The sequence below is a fragment of the Aythya marila genome, assembly GCF_965140915.1.
Source record: "Aythya marila genome assembly, chromosome: 13".
Lineage (NCBI taxonomy): Eukaryota > Metazoa > Chordata > Aves > Anseriformes > Anatidae > Aythya > Aythya marila.
Genome location: NC_139054.1, coordinates 16,770,780 through 16,787,520, shown reverse-complemented (window position 1 = coordinate 16,787,520; position 16,741 = coordinate 16,770,780). Strand labels below are relative to the sequence as shown.

Below are 16,741 nucleotides of genomic sequence, written 5' to 3'. Positions count from 1 at the left end.
ATCTAGACTTGTGTGATCTGAAAGTTGCAATAGGAAGACAGGTGAGAGGCGCACACGAGGCATTATCTGTTTTCAGATGCGTAGATTAGCCTGCACAGGTTTTGTGTATTTTTAATTTTTCCTCTCTTTTTTTGCTTTTTTTTTTTTTGTCTTCTCTCCTAGGATATGTGTAATAAACCCTTTCCTTCTTCCCTTTTTCTTTTGTGGCACAAGAAGAAAAAGTGCTCTGGCTCCTGAGGAGCTGGATTAAATGTGAATATGACAAAATCTCGTCGCTTCTGTGAGACTGCAATGTTTTTTGGTCTCTTTTGGTCACAGAACAAGTATGTGTTATTCATAAGCCAGAGAAATCTTTCAGTAAATATGCATTTCTAGTGACTGCTAGTTCTGTAAGTTTCAGGAGAGGAAGTTGTTTGGCTAAATAGACAAGTATTGTGCTGTATCTTTGCACACAGACAAAATTTAATGATACCTATCCGATCACTTACAGCAAGTACATTCAGTCTTTGTTTGAGCCCTTTCAGTGATTGCATGGAATTAGATAATCACAGTAAATGTCAGAGACTGTTAGGTTTTTTTAACAAGTTTCAGGTGAAAAGTGTTTCTAGATTTTAACTGGTTTTTCTTCTACTGTAGAACTTGTTTCAGATCGTCAGTGAATTCAAAGAAGGCACAAAACTAGATGGGGGTTCCCTGCCTCTCTTTTGGACCACATTTTCTAGCTTTTCTTAGCAATCTTACCTCTGTATGGGATGGAGTTCTCTCTTCATAATTCCACAAACAGAGTTGTTGGATTTATGCTTTTATATTGGCCCAGAGATAATGGTCATTGGTTTTCATTGAATTATTGTCCAAAGATAAGTTCGCTGTAGACCAGTTTTATCATGTTGGGGCTCAGCGTGTCACTCATTCATCATCTTTATTAAACAAGAAATACTGGGAAAAACAAAAGGAGAGATAAGGCTGTTTGCCCTAAAAATAGTGCAGTCCCATAAGTGAATAGAGATGCTGATGCTTTATCAGCTTAAAACAGTGCAATCGTTTAAAAAATAAAGATGTTTAAACTCATTTAAGCATGATGTATTGCACTGTACCATGCTGTTAATTGGGGACTGTTGAATTGGGATGACTTCATGGCTGCTGTATTTGATACCCTGTAAATTCAGGCAGGGATTAGCTATTAATTCAAAATTATAAATAGAAAATATACAAACTTATTTTTAAATGGTCTTTTTAATGGGAATTATCAGCCTTTCAGGCATTAGGAAGAGGAGGGAAACCCAAATAGATACACTGCCTGAGATGATTGTTTTGCACGGTAGCTTTGCACAGTACCTATGTGTGCTTAAAGCTTTGTGCTCTGTGTCAGCTAGCTACAAAAGAAGTAGCTGGAATTTGTGCAGAAGGCTAAAATTTTGTTTCTATTAATGTGAACATGATCTCATGGATGTTACAAATTGAGTAGGAAAGGCCTGTTTCTAATAATGGTCTCTCATCTCTCTTGCTATAAACTTCGTAAGATTAACTTTTTCTTCCTATGACTAGAAAGCAGCAGGCTGCCTTGATTGCTAATGAAATGCAATACTGGGCTGCCTGTTATTCAGACTTTACCCTCCAAGAGTCAGAACAACTATAACCTGAGACCAGGCTTTAAATTTCATTTAATACTCTGCTGGGTGGAATTATATTGATGTGAAAGAAGACATTTCTGCAAAGTTGTAGGCTGTTACCAGTTAAATTAATTGGGAGTGGAAAACCGCAGTTTAAAGAATGTCTTTTTTTTTTTTTTTTTAATGGACTTTAAGATACATCTGTAGTTCTATTTCTAAACTACCTGTAGTGTAGCACAGTTTACTGAAGAGTAAAATTCCCGCAGAGGGATTTGTAAGAATCTGCAGCAAATCAAGACAATCTGCATTACAATACTCTTATTTTCCACTGAGCAGTCTCTCCCAGGAAATCCTGCACTGTCACGTTGGTCATCAGTATCACACTGTATATTCTTCTTCATTAAGAGCAAAATGCTACCAAAAATTGAGTTTTAGTAACTCTAAAAGGAATAATAGGCTTTTTTTATTTTATTTTACTGTGGACTAGGGGGGATGTATTTGGATTCTGGTGTTGTAAAGATGGAAAATCTCTGTTAATAGCATCCGCAGTTCTTTGTAGGGCTTCATGCTTAACATTTAAGCACATCACAACAGTAACCTGTTATTCTGTTGTATAATTGAAGTTATCAGTCATCATTGTATACTGTTGCTTTGAGGGTATTTGTTAAATCTGACTTTTTTAATGGAGATTTTCAATACTCTAGTCTCTTAGGGAGCCGTTGGTGAGTGACACTCAGGCTTGCACTAGATAAATTTCAGCGTGGTGTATTTGAAATAGGACCTGATCTTTCAGCTGATTTCTTTTTGCAACCACAAACCAACCAGTAATAATCTCACCTAGATGCTATTATGTCTCAGTTGTCTCCTCTCAGGAGCTGTACTTCAGCTGGTCTTTTTTTAACTGTCTGTACTTTCTTCTGCTTAGTGTATTTCAGAGAGGAGAGAGAAGGGGAGAAAGGATTCCCTCCTCATTTGCATTTGAAACTCTTGCCTAAAACAGAGTTTAAAAAATAAACAACAGATACAAGAAATTAGCTATTTTTTTCTTTAATCCTTTAGCATGAAGCAGTATTTCCAAAAACTCTTTTAGTTAAGTACTTACATTCCACTATTCACAGTGGTTCTTAACACTGAGAATATTTGGTTCTGAGATAGTTCTTATAATTACTAGAAATTTTATCTTCCAGCTTGATTTCGGACTGAATTTATAAAAGACTTTACCACTCTTTTCACTTGAAGCTTAGTTTTCTCTAGTTAATTTACACAGATTTTGACTGGACTTCCAGCTCTGACTGATGTCCCTAAAAACAGTTGAGATCTAAGTGGGTATGCAAAACATTTGGTGGAAAGAACTGAAATATCTTTGTCAATCTGCTTTGGGTTTTGTTTTCTTATCATGTGAAATAATTTGTCATCTGCCTGTGTTTCTTCTAAATAATTACCAAAAAAAAAAAAAAAAGCACTTAAACACAACCTTACGCGAGGTCAATTGATTGTAAAGTATTTTAACATCTGCCATGATTGTCAGATTTGAAGTCTTAAGATGCTTGTTCAACTGCTAAGAAACTTGTATATTGTATTTCTGAAATCCAAGAAGCAGTTTGAATGAATGAGTTCAGTTAATTAAGTGTAACAGCATTTTTTTATTGTTGGTATAAATGAACGGTGCAATAATGAAATATTAACAAGACTTAAGATTGTATACTTTCTTTATGACTTCCAGTATTTTCTTATGCTACAATTGTACGAGGGCAACTAAAAGCAGTCCTAAAGTTGATCTGTTTATGTATTTAGCTGTCTTGTTTCTCACATGTAGGGCAGACACCACTACTGGAGGAGATGCAATTGGGTTGTGGTGCTCTTACAAAAATTCGTAGTGACATAGCACGTGTTGGGGTGGATATAATTGCTTGAAAGCTCATGTTAAAGCAATTCATAGCAGCTTGTAGACTATGGAGTCTTTTGTGTCCCTGTTGGGGTTAGTGGAGATGTTAGGATGAATGTAGATACCAAGTGAATGTTTATAGTGATGTTGCAAATGGAAAGTGTTTAAATATTGAGGCAATATTCACTGTCAGAAGAGACAAAGGGGAGATTAATTTATTTACTTGGATTTCACTGGAGCTTTGGTCTACTGTATCTTGGTTGGCCCGGAGTTAGCAGTGTGTGGGTGGCTTGGTTTTTGGGTACTGGTAGTTGTTCTGACCAAGTGTTGCTGCACAGAGCAAGCACCCTGTAATGACAGCATCATTTAATGGCACTGAGGATGCCTCATGCAGCTCCTTGATTCATTTCCCAATCTTGCCACCGCTGTAATGAGCGCTCTGCCTTGGTAAACAGTGCTGGTGCAGTTTGTTTAGGGTAGAAGTTGTTCTTTTGTGTGTGGGACACACAAACAACCCTGCAGTCCCAGGATTAAAGACTTAATAGTAGGCAGAATATTCTACTTGCAATCGAGAGCCAGCCCACCAGCACGAAGTGGTTAAGAGCCAAGTGTAACGGTGCAGCTATTTCAGAAAAAATGCTCACATGCCATACACCTGTTTCAGTGCATAATTGGTGTTGTTTTGCCTTTTAGGCCATGAACATACTGGTTCCCTTCATGTTCAAATACGCAGTAGACAACCTCAACCAGATATCGGGAAACGTGCTGAACCTGAGTGATGCACCAAATACTGTTGCAACCGTGGCAACTGCTGTTCTCATTGGCTGTAAGTGGGATTCCCAAATCTGTTGATGTGTTAACTTCCTTCAGCAAGGCAGTGGGATAGCACAGCTTCCCACCTTTGCACCACCAAGCATCTGGAACAGTTATTCTGGAGTGGCTTCTGTGTTGACCTCTTATTTCCAATGTTCTGTGACCTCGCTTTTGCTGTTCCAGGTTTAAGAAAAAAAAAAAGGTTCCAGAAACAATCGTTGATTATAAATCCTACCCTTTGCTATATCCATCTGAAAATAAAACTGATTAAAAATACACATGCAGTGCTTTATAAATGAAAAGTAGCATAAAATTTTTAACCAATTAAATATAAATTAGCTTTGAAGTAAGAATGTTGAAAATATGTAAAGAATGAGTCTAACATTATCTTTTCAGGCATGAAGGGAATTTGTAAAAAAAATAATTATTTTCACTTTGTAAATTTTTCATCTTTTTTAGATGGCATCTCAAGAGCTGGGGCGGCATTGTTTAATGAAGCTAGAAATGCAGTATTTGGGAAAGTAGCGCAAAATTCAATCAGAAGGATAGCAAAGAATGTGTTTCTACATCTTCATAACCTGGATTTAGCATTCCATCTAAGTAGGCAAACCGGAGCTCTGTCAAAAACCATTGACAGAGGAACAAGAGGTATCAGCTTTGTTCTTAGTGCACTAGTATTTAATCTGGGACCTACCATGTTTGAAGTGGCACTAGTCAGTGGAATTCTGGTAAGTGTTCACTCTGTTTGTGGCTTGGAATTGTCATCTTTAGTATTAAAAGACTGATTTACTTTTTCCAAAATCTGCAAAGTGTTAAGAAAAATGAATTGAATTTACATACGTTGTAAAAAGTGACTGTAAAGGAGAATAATTTATACTTTTCAAATATTAGTTGTTTAAATCTCCTTACCTGAAATTATTTGCGTGCTCAATGCCTGCCTCTAGCCAATGATGTTTATGTGGAGAATTTTTAATGTTCTTCTAAAGAATTGTTGAAAAAATGAAATCAGGAAAATAAACTGAGCACAAAAGTGTCTAATCTATCTGGGCACATAGTGAGAAGGCAGGATGTCAATGTCCAGAAATGTTACATACTGGTGTGTCGAGAGCAGGGGAGGGGAGTGATTATTGGCTCCCTTCTGAATACTGATCTTTTCTTCTCTAATTTAAAATTGAAAGCTATCTTCTGGAAAACAGACTTCTCTTTGCAGGTTTCAAGCTTGATGAGGTGAATTTTAAACTCATCTTATAAATCACACCTACTGTCTTTTAAATCAGGGTGTTTGGATATTTGTATGCTAAAATCTAGGTGTTGGTTATACAGTTTAAACTAAATTAGAAGTAAGAATCTTGATTTGTTTATTCTCTTCTTTTTGAAGCACTTCAATGTGACAATAAGTTAAAAACACTGATGATATTTGGTTAAATTTATATAACCTTTAGAAGTTGCAAATTAAGCTGGCTAACAGCCAACCTGCCTGATTTTTTTTTTTTTCCTGTGGCTTTTCTCTCCTGTTATACTCCAAAACAGAGAAAACACTTCATAAATTGTTTTCAAGGCCACTTATTTCTTCTGCTGTCTTCAGCTTTCTATCAGTCTACCGAAAGAGCTTGTAAACAGATACTTGCATGCGCAAACACTGACAACATTCATGTTTTATAATGGCAAAAATAACTTTCTAGTATCATGTTATACATTAGCTCTTGCTTATCTCTTTTTTTTTAACCTATACTCTTATCCTTGCTACTTGTGAGTTTATACCTGTGGTTCAGAGCAGGGACTGTGGGAGGGATCTTCAGAGTTCTTGTGTCTGGGACTGAGATATTAAAATTTGAGAGACAGTGGAAAAAAAAATTCTAAATTAATCAAAATTAATTACAAGCATTTAACTTTAAAAAATGAGTCATCGTAATTTTTATCTTCTAGTACTACAAATGTGGTGCGGAGTTTGCATTAGTAACCCTAGGGACGCTGGGAGCATATGCAGCATTCACAATAGGAATTACACAGTGGAGGTAAGCCATCCCCTCAGATTCGTCAGAGTGCTTAGTACTGCTCAGCCTGAACTTTTGACTGTATTAAGCCTTCCTTTTACAGGACTAAGTTTCGAATAGAAATGAACAAAGCAGATAATGATGCAGGTAATGCTGCAATTGATTCGCTACTAAATTATGAGACTGTGAAGGTAAGAGAGATCTTTGTTTTATTTCTGTCAGCCTAAGTAAAATGAGTCATAAGATTATTTTTATAGGGCTACATATTTGGAGCATTAGCACATTTTTTAAAAATCATTATTCATTTGAAGAGTGCTATGTGATACTGGTAGAGTAGCATAGAAGTTGTTAGCAGGGCTTAAAAAAAAAAACACTATGTGCTGCTGAAGGGTAAGATTTTCATGACTGAATTTTCTTGACCATCAGTTTCTGCAAAGCATAAACTTAGTTTTGTTAAACTTGGTCTTGTGTACGTGTTTCCAAAAATTTTCTTCTGAATGTCAGCCTGCAGCATACAGTCTTCTCAAATGACCGTGCGTACTGTTTGCTTCACCTGTTACTTCTTGTAGCACTCTATTGCATGAAAGATCGGGTCTCTTTTGAGTTTTCTGCTGCTGCTTGAAACGGTTCCTGTGCAGTTTTGAAACTGAGAATGCTCATGTTGATATTATGCTTCTATTAATTGGAGAGTAGAACTGGAAAGAAGTGTTAGTATGAGAACTACTGTTCTTGAGACTTTGCCATCATTGCAGTAGCAATGATGATACTACCTGGAGAACAGAAACTTTTCTTTTTAGTAGCAGCTGGTATTTGGCTTGGATATTAATTGTGTAGAAGCTCTCTGAGAGACAGTGTTAGTAAAATATGAGGATGGCAGGGATCTCTGTATTGTCTCCTTTCCCAGTGTGGGGTGTGCTGGATTTTCTTATTTGTAGAGTGACCTTAGTTCATAAAGGTTTCATACACAAATCTTTTATCTTCATTGTATTGTCAGAATTGTGGCAGGGGGGCAGGGGGTGTCTGTGCATGTGGTATGCTTATGCTGAATTTTGTAATTAGTGAGATACGTGGTCTGGTATGATTGAGAATGTCTCATTTATTATTTTTGCGCCTATTGTAGTATTTCAATAATGAAAAATATGAGGCCCAACGGTATGATGGATTCTTGAAGACATATGAAAACGCTTCTCTGAAGACTACCTCGACATTAGCTCTCCTCAACTTTGGACAAAGCGCTATATTTAGCGTTGGCTTAACAGCCATCATGGTGCTTGCTAGCCAGGGCATTGTTGCAGGTAACTGATCTATCTATAAGCTAAAATTGATTCTCCTTTACCTTAATCCATACTAGAGGTGTTAATTAACTTGTGGTTGATGTGATAGTTCATTTTAAAATTGTGTTTTCTTGAGAGTATTGGAGTTTCCTGGAGCATTATTAGTTCCATGATAAATATTGCAATAACTAGTGCGATTTTGCTAAAGACGTTTTAAAAGTTTAGCAGTTAGAGAAAGTTCCTAAGAAAATGCATCTTAGGCAAGTTTCTGTTGATAGATTTTGGAAGAAACTTCTATGAGTAAGAATACTTCTTTGGGGAAAGTTTTTAATTTCTACGAGGGCCCTTTCATTTTACCCTTCTTCCTTCCCATGTTGGCAAGAACCAGAACTTTTTCCCCAGTGTATACAGAAATGTAATTTTGTTAGCAGTGACCTTCACATTGTTAGATTAATGAAGGTGCTTTATTAAAAGACTTTGTTTCTATGTGCTAGAGTTTTTCTACCTATATTGGCGTAACTCACTGCATAGAGGAAAACTTGCTTGTTTAGGAGGATGCAGTACAAGCTTCAAATATCGTAGATGACTGCATTATCAGAATGAGGCTCTGCTACAGGACCATGTGATTTTAGAGTAAAAACAATGATCTTGATCATTTCTTGATCATTTGATTTCTCAATCAAATTCCATAGTTTGGCTTTGTCTGCAGTTTTACTTCAGTTTCAAAATGACCATGTTTCCTGATTGCTTGCTTTCACGTATTAGTTCCTCTCCTTGTGCTTTTAACTTAAGACTGCTTCCCGCTATTGAATTTACAACTTCATAATCTGATTTTTTTTTTGTGAATTTCCTGAAATGCTGCTGGTCTTACTTTCCAGGTGCTATTTTAGCTTTTCTGGTGAAATTCACACCAACATTGACACTTTTTTCAGATGCTTGCCTGTATAAAATCTGATCCAGTAGGAATGTATATGTTGACTATTTAGACATCTGGTTTTAGGAATGTGATATGAGAAACTAGGTTATTTTTAAAAGCTATTTTGTTGCTTCCTAACAAGACAGCCTTCAAGCCTCTTTATTCTCTCTCATCTCTCCTGTCTTAAGGCAGCCTGTCTGTTGGAGATCTCGTAATGGTGAATGGATTGCTGTTCCAACTGTCTCTTCCCCTGAACTTCCTGGGAACAGTATACAGAGAGACAAGACAAGCACTTATAGATATGAATACACTGTTCACGCTTCTCAGTGTAGATACCAAAATCAAAGTAAGTAGTAGCTTATTTTCCTTCAAAGCATGGTGTTACTTAATAGAGGTGTTCCCTAGCAGTGCTATTACTTCACCATGTTTACCTTCCAGGTGTAGTTTCTGTTCAAGAAAGATGTTGTAGAAGGATGTTGTGCTGCATCTTCTTTAGGTGCAATTAGTGCAATAGCAGCTGCTTTTTTTTTCTTGAAGAACCTTTTAGTGACGGCAAAAGTTGCTTCATGGAAGCTGTGTTTGTATGGAGATTTTTTTTAAGTATCAATGCATTGTGCTTTTATTTGTAATTAATGATGCAGAATTTATTACTGCAGAAGAAGTTGTGAAGCGGAGTTTTTACAACAGAAATTTTTACCTTCTTTGAGGAGAAGGAGGAACAACCCAATATTACTTGTGTGGCTGATCATAATTATTTTCAACATATCCAAGCTAGAGTGTCTATTTGCCGTTTTCTGAGCTAGGAAATGGACTGTTTAGCTTGTTGAACTGCTTGAGTTACTTTCTGGGCAGCATGTAAAGTGGCACTCTTCTTTTAATAGGACAAAGAACTGGCTCCACCCCTGCAGATCACACCACAGACTGCTGCCATCGCCTTTGATAATGTGCATTTTGAATACCTTGAGGGGCAGAAAGTCCTTGCTGGCGTGTCTTTTGAAGTCCCTGCAGGAAAGAAAGTGGCCATTGTAGGAGGTAGTGGGTCAGGGTGGGTAAATGGACTAAATCCAAAATTCTGCATCATTGATTGGCGTTTTTTAGATGTTTGTTCTTGTTTTGATTATTATTCTTGTTTGTGACATCACTGTTTGGAGATAGTAAAAGATGAACCAGGAATGTAACACTAGCTTCAATCCTTTTCAATTTCAGGAAAAGCACAATTGTGAGATTATTGTTTCGTTTCTATGAACCTCAGAAAGGAAACATTTATGTTGCTGGCCAGAACATACAGGATGTCAGTTTGGAAAGTCTGAGAAAGGCAATAGGAGTTGTACCTCAGGTATAACATGTTTCATTCTCCCCACATAATCTGCAATAATGGTAACTCTCAGAATGTCTGAATTCAGTGGTGGTGCCTATTTCCTTTGAAAGTCACTCCTTTTTTTTTTTCTGGAAATATTACGAAGTTTTTGTGTGTGTCGTTACATGGACCCAATTTCTCAAACGTGTTTAAGCCTCTTAAAGCTGGGCACAGATTGTCATGAACTGATGTGCTTCTATACTGGATTACCACCTATGATGAGTTAGCAGAGTGGTGAAAGTATGCATGATATACTTAAGACACAATGAAATGTGCCCATTTTGGGGAAATGAAATTTCCTCTAATGCTTTTACCTTTGGGCTTTGTGGAAGAATGCAAACTACTCTGTATTTATTTCTTTTGTGGACTAGGGACAGGTTTTTTGTTCAGTTTCTTGTTTCAAATGCTCTTTCCATGAATGCAGGATGCTGTTCTGTTCCATAACACCATCTATTACAACCTGCTGTATGGTAATATTAGCGCAACACCAGAAGAGGTGTACGCTGTGGCAAAGTTGGCAGGAATCCATGATGCTATTCTTCGAATGCCTAATGGTTACAACACCCAAGTTGGTGAACGAGGCCTCAAGCTCTCAGGTAGGTCCTTAAGTACACGTGCTCATTTGTACCCCTTCTGCTACCTCCAAGTTCAATGCATAATTTATTCCTCAGGCTTGCTTTTAGCTCATTTACATTATAATATAAATGCAGGGCTAAATATTGATACAAAAGTCCAAAGTTTGGACAACTGTAGTCTTAAAGATACTTGAGGGAATGCGTTTTCAGGAAGTAGTTTTAAATTAACATCTAAGCATGTAGATGTGTCTAAATAAAAATGATCTTTCCTGTAATGTGTTTGGGTAGTGGAATGTGTGTGAATAGAATTGGGAGCTTTGTGTGCTTGGCATGTAGGAGACCTTCCAAATTTGAGTTTTTAAATCTAAACTCATAGCAGCTGACAGCGAGATACTTATCTTTGCAGTTGATAGTAAGTAATGCTGTGGGATATATTGCTGTTGCAGCATAGTTGTTTTAGAGCTTATTCATAACAAAAGGGCAATTATATCTTACTATTTTTAAGAAACAATGCAAAAATGGTGTCTATGTATTTGTAAGCCATGGATTTATGTAACACCGCCTTGGTGCTGAAGTGTAGGCTGTCAGCGTTCCTCCATAGTTGGGTATGTACCGTGTAAAGTGGTGTAACTGGCCTACCCAAGAAAGCAGCATCACAGCATTAGGCAGGTTTTGCTAGGCATGCTAGCTGTGCTTTGGCTGCTCTTACACAATTTCAGTTTACTTCTTCTCTCCAGGCATCTGTAATATTACAATTACATACCCGTTGTTTTTTTTTTTTAGGGAAGATGATGCAGGAAAGCAAACGTTCTTCCTGTGGCAGAGTTAAGGGAATGATAATCTAAGATGAGGGATCACATGGAAGCTGGGGAATGTCTAAATCACGTCCCCTGTTCTTCTGTTTTTTATTGTAGGACATAGGATTATAAATGTATGGAGTTGAAGTATAACTCTTCTAGGTAGCAGCAAGATTCCAATAAAATGCTTTCAGTTCAAATTTCTTAAGTTGTAGCTGCTTTGAGAGAAAGCCAGTAACAATGTCCATCACACAAATGTAACAGGAAATGCACATAGAATAAAACAAAATCAAAATTGTTTACGTTGAAGGGTATGTGATTATTATTAAGCCATTATTACCTGACATTGTTGTTATTTATTATCATCATCAGTAAGTCTTTATCCTCGTATGGCTCTTAAAGTTTTTAATAGATAAATGATGCAAGATAAAATGGGATAATCATTTTTGTGAGGCTTCCCCATTGAATTCACTGATGGGTTTTGTTTCCCCTCCTTGGTGGGTATTATGAGAAGTATAAGATGCAGTTGCAAACTTCATTAAAGCCACCTCCTGTTGCCTCGTTTTGAGAAAGCAAAGCACTGTATGTTTTTGCTTATAATTGCTGGCCAATGTGAGTAGTGCTGGGGCAATTTTTCACTTGTTTATTTTTTTAATACAACAAACTTAAAGTTGTTAAGATAAATGGGAGCTCAATTAGAATGTTTGGAAGGATTTTGATAAGTGCTGAACTGTGTGCAGAGAGTAGCAATGAAGAGACTTCAGCATGTACTGCCTGGGGAGACCCCCTATCACTGTGGTGGCATGTAGGACATGGCTTTCTAAATAACTCCTCCTCAATACAAGGCCTTGTTTATAGCGAGCTTGTAAGCCTGCGTGGCAGAGCTGGTTTGTTTTCTTCCACCCTGTCTCCATGTACAAGACACTGCTGGTCAGTAGGCTGAAGAATGGGTCAACTGTTTTTATCTCCATGTAGGATGGAGCAGTGGAGGGCAGAGTCTGTTCTGTTGGGAATGAGGAATGGGCCTACAGGGGAGACAGGTCTGTCCCAATGAGTTGGGAAATGTCAAGGTTTTAGGTTGGATGTTAGGAGAAACTTCTTTACCGAAAGGGTTGTGAGGCGTTGGGATGGGCTGCCCAGGGAAGTGGTGGAGTCACCATCCCTGGAGGTCTTCAAAAGACGTTTAGATGACTAGATCACTAGAGCTTAGTGATGTGGTTTAGTGGAGGACTGGTTAGTGTTAGGTCAGAGGTTGGACTTGGTGATCTTGGAGGTCTCTTCCAACCTAGATGATTCTGTGAAAGTACTGAGGTTGTTTGGAGACAACACTGGACCTTTGGGGAGTGTTGGACTGTTGGGAGTCCAGGAATGCAGCACATTCAGGCAGACGCTGCCTGTGGCAAGACAGCAAGCTGTGTGGTTTTTCTTACTATGCAGCTGCTGAAATCCTGGACTCTTTCAAACAGGATCAGAGGTTATGTTCTGTACCCAGAATGTACGTGCAGGAGGAAGCACGGGCATTTGTGAAAGGGAAATGCAGAGAGGAATGTTAGAAGGAGAATAAAATGTGAAGCACAAACCTGGGTGAGTGAGTGGAAGATAAAATAGGGACAGACTGCACTGCAGAGGGCAATGATAATGATGAAAGGTTTCTCTTGTGGTGCCTGTCTCCCAAAAGTAGTGATTTCTAGAAAGAGAATTTGGCCAGCAATAGGTTTGGAACGTCTTGTGGTTTACCTTGAAGTAGTAGTTTGGGCTTTTTCAAGTAGAATGTGTTGCAGTGGTTTTTTTTATAATAGATGTGTAATAGACAGAGCCACAACAACCTCGAGCCCTGACTTTGTGAACAAAACAATTAAAATGCTGCAGTCCTGAGTGTGAATGGGGAAGAACACGGAACAAGTCCGTATGCTACAGATGTAAGGAAAGACCTTGGATTTTATCATTGTATGTCTTTCAAACATGGATATTGACAAGCTGTGAGTTTTGAACATGCTTTGAAGGAGAGAGCATATTAAAATCGACTGAGTAAATTGTGCAATTCTAATTGCTGCTGAGTTCTGCCAAAGACAGTTTAAAACTTGAGCTGCATGATTATTATCAGCCTTTTAAATGGTTTATTAAAGCATGTTCTCTCCTGATAGGTGTGGAACATTAACAGGAATGTAATGATGTTAAATGGAATGTTTCACAGTCTTGAATGAAACAAGAGGGGACAAGTGCATGAATGTGAAATGTTTGTATTGCATACCAAATGTTTATCAGATTTTAACTTCTGAAATGCACCTGTTTTCCTGTCTGTTAAAGTTGTCCTGAGTTATTCTTGGGTAAGTGTCTGTAAGAATTGTGAAGGAAGGAAACTAGTCTGAAACTTGCTTACCTCGAAAACCAACAGGCAGTACATTGCATAAGGAAGGTGGTTTTCAGTGCTGTATTCATTGTATTCATAAATGAAATCTGTTTGTTAAAGCTGTTAGGTATGGACACTTTTAATCTGGGCCAGAGAGGAATGAAAAGTAAAATGAACTTCAAGGAGAGATGTGAAAGAAAAAACACATGCAAGGTGCATGACGTAGAATACAGCAGGCAGGGACAGAGGACTTACGTGTGTTCAGTTACTGCACAGGGCATAGCTTAGAGCAGGCAAATGAGTTCATAGTTGGAGTCATGTGGGGTAAGTTACTGTATATTGTCATCCTCGGCTATGTGAATGAGGCTCTTGCCTTGTAGCGGGTATGAAACAGTTTTCCGTCCCTTTCTAAAAAACTAATCAATCTTGAATCAGTTTGGATTTACCAAGGAGCAGGAACTTGATCTTTATTAAGAAAAAATTATAAACAAAACAAAAGTCTTGTCCGCTGCTAAATTTAGAATATTCTGGAGGTCATGATTGTAACTTCGTTTTTTTTCCTCTTCCTTCCTTCACCCCTCTCTATTTAGGAGGAGAAAAGCAAAGAGTTGCAATTGCTAGAGCAATGTTAAAGGAGCCGCTTATTTTTCTCTATGATGAAGCCACATCTTCTTTAGATTCGATTACGGAAGAGGTAAATTGAGATAAAGAAATATAAAACTTAAGTGGTGTAATGATGTCTGGTTATGATGCTTTTTCCTTGTTGTTTTTTTTTTTTTTTTCCTCCTGGAAACAATTCTGTTATTTTCGCCAGATGGCTATTGTATGTTTTGCTGGGATTGTTAAGAGATCCTATGGTTAATTTCTTTTTCTAAAGGCCAGACCAGAGATGTGTCTCTGTCCACCTTGAGACACGGTGAAGAACAGCAGCTCTGTCTCTGGGTGTATCTTCTGTTTTATGCTCTGGATGTTCTGTTTGCCATACAATGTTCTTCTCTGATACCATTGTAAATTCCGGATGTGGCCAGGGGAGATGAAGCTTTCCAGTCCACTTTAAAATATGTTTAGATAACATCTAGCATTCATTTAAAATGTATTAAATAACTGTGAGATAACGCAGAGCAGAAAAACTCCCGTTCATCGTGCAGCATCTTTCTGAGATGCAAATCAGGTGGGCGTAACCTGCAGTGCTGGTATTAATTTGTATTCATTTCACAGGAAGGGCTCCGAAACATCAGAGTGTTGTGACATAGATGTCATGACACTACCACAGTAACTGCATCAGGCTTCATAACTACGTCTTTGCTTAAACACAAAACTCTCAGCACCAGCAGTAATTTCACAAACTAATGTCATCAAAAACGAGAGCTGGGGCTGTGTTTATGTTCACTTATGCAGATTATTGAGTGAATTTATTGACCTGTAATCACTAAATTGCTTTCATTTTCCAGGTATAAAGAAATCAGAGTACAAACAGTACACCTATATAGTACCTCATTCAAATATAGTACAGCTTCCTCATTGGACCAGAAACGTTCATAACACACGCACTATTCTGCAGAATGCTTCTTGATTCTTTCTCTCTTTCATTTTGCTGTGTTTATGGCAAGAATCATAAACAAAGCAGAAAGCTTCACACTTTTTTGCACTTTAAAGACAGCAAATGAAAATGAAACATTTCCACAAAAGTCTGTCAGGTAATTGGAATGTTTTCTGACAAAGACAAGCATTTTGCAGGAAAATGAAGTGGGCACTTCAGTTACTGTAGTAAGGGCACCAACTCCCAATTTTTGCTGCTTGCAACTGAGTACAGTTTGGGAAAGTGGCAAAGTGCTCACAAAGGAAGCAGCAGATGGATCAATCCCAGGATTGCTTAACTTTGTGTTCCATGTTGGCATGGTATTGAGAGTTTTTTTTTTTTTCTTTAGCTTTCATTGATTGGAAAATCATTTTATCTTCTGTCTTTACTGTTGTTTATCTTGCTTTTGTAACGTGGCTACACAGGTGGAGGTTTTTCCTGAAATCAAGTAACACTTCATCCCTTGGGATATCTGCATTTTTCTATGAATGAAAGCTTTCTTTTCCATCCTGCTCCCCTGTTTGAGGACTTTCAAAGCCCTCGTATTTCATGCTTGGGCTGCTTCTGTTTCTTGTAGACGTATCTGTTTCTTATTGTGAAAGTATAGCAGTATGAGAGAGATTTCTCAACACTCATTTCCAATAATTTGCATATCTCCAGACAGCCTTTTATTTCTTCCATACGACCTAGAAGTGTTTAAGAGCATGTCTGTGTTTTAATCTTACAGAATATTCTCAGTGCTATGAGGGACATGGTGAAACACCGAACATCAGTTTTCATTGCCCACAGGTTGTCGACAGTAGTTGATGCAGATGAAATCATTGTGCTGGATCAGGTGAGGCGATCGCCCTGTGAAGCGTAGCTTCTACATTATCTGTGTTCATTTTAGAGTCTGTGCCCATTCTGAAATATTAACACCCCTGCCAAGCTACTAAAAGCTCTTCCTGTAGAGATGAACTATGTTAGAAAAACCCAGCCCAAGCTTTGCTTTCTGTAGGTCTTTGCAACTAACTGTTTATCAGTTGTAGAAACTTGCATGTCCAACTCTTGTATGTTGTGTGTATTTTTGCTTCATTTGAATAGTACATCTAATTACAGGTGTTTATAAGGATTATGACAAATTTTGCTTGTTGCTCTGGGACTGGCAGAACATTGCATGTTTCTAATCTGATTTACTACATGTTCCTGTCAGCTTGGCTTTGTAATGTGTTCCTCCAGTTTATGCTTCATTCTCATTACTCATTGAGTGTCTGTTTTTCAAAAACATCCATAGTTTTTTTCTCTCAATGACAAGAGAGTCCAGCATATTCTGTTTCCATACAGATAAAACTGTTGTAGGACTGTTCAATCTCATTGTTATAAGTCTCAACACCGTTTTCTTTGTACCTGTAGAAAATTTGCAATTACTCCCTTCCTGTATACTTCCCTTCTAAGAAAAGAGAAAAGTTTATAATGTATGATTTACTAATATCACAATTCTGCCCTCATATTCAGTCTGTCCGAAGTCTATTTTCTTCTGTTACCCATAACTGGGTGTAGATTTTAAACAAGTATCCTTATTGTAACTTCATAGTTACTCTTCCTGTTTGCT

General features: G+C 37.7%; 1 protein-coding gene across 2 annotated transcripts in view; it reads left to right on the top strand.

Moving 5' to 3' along the window:
• Positions 1–16,741, top strand: part of ABCB7 (ATP binding cassette subfamily B member 7) — a gene marked incomplete at its 5' end in the record, with an annotated part of 45,433 nt that overhangs the window by 19,929 nt on the left and 8,763 nt on the right. For both annotated transcript variants that reach the window (XR_014318390.1, XM_082770597.1), the window contains 11 exons: positions 4,189–4,321; positions 4,768–5,036; positions 6,235–6,323; positions 6,406–6,493; positions 7,423–7,597; positions 8,681–8,838; positions 9,374–9,537; positions 9,699–9,828; positions 10,274–10,445; positions 14,162–14,265; positions 15,878–15,985. Coding sequence is in view for 1 of the 2 variants with exons in the window: in XM_082770597.1 (XP_082626723.1) it covers positions 4,189–4,321; positions 4,768–5,036; positions 6,235–6,323; positions 6,406–6,493; positions 7,423–7,597; positions 8,681–8,838; positions 9,374–9,537; positions 9,699–9,828; positions 10,274–10,445; positions 14,162–14,265; positions 15,878–15,985 (1,590 nt within the window). The remainder of the gene's footprint in view (positions 1–4,188; positions 4,322–4,767; positions 5,037–6,234; positions 6,324–6,405; positions 6,494–7,422; positions 7,598–8,680; positions 8,839–9,373; positions 9,538–9,698; positions 9,829–10,273; positions 10,446–14,161; positions 14,266–15,877; positions 15,986–16,741) is intronic.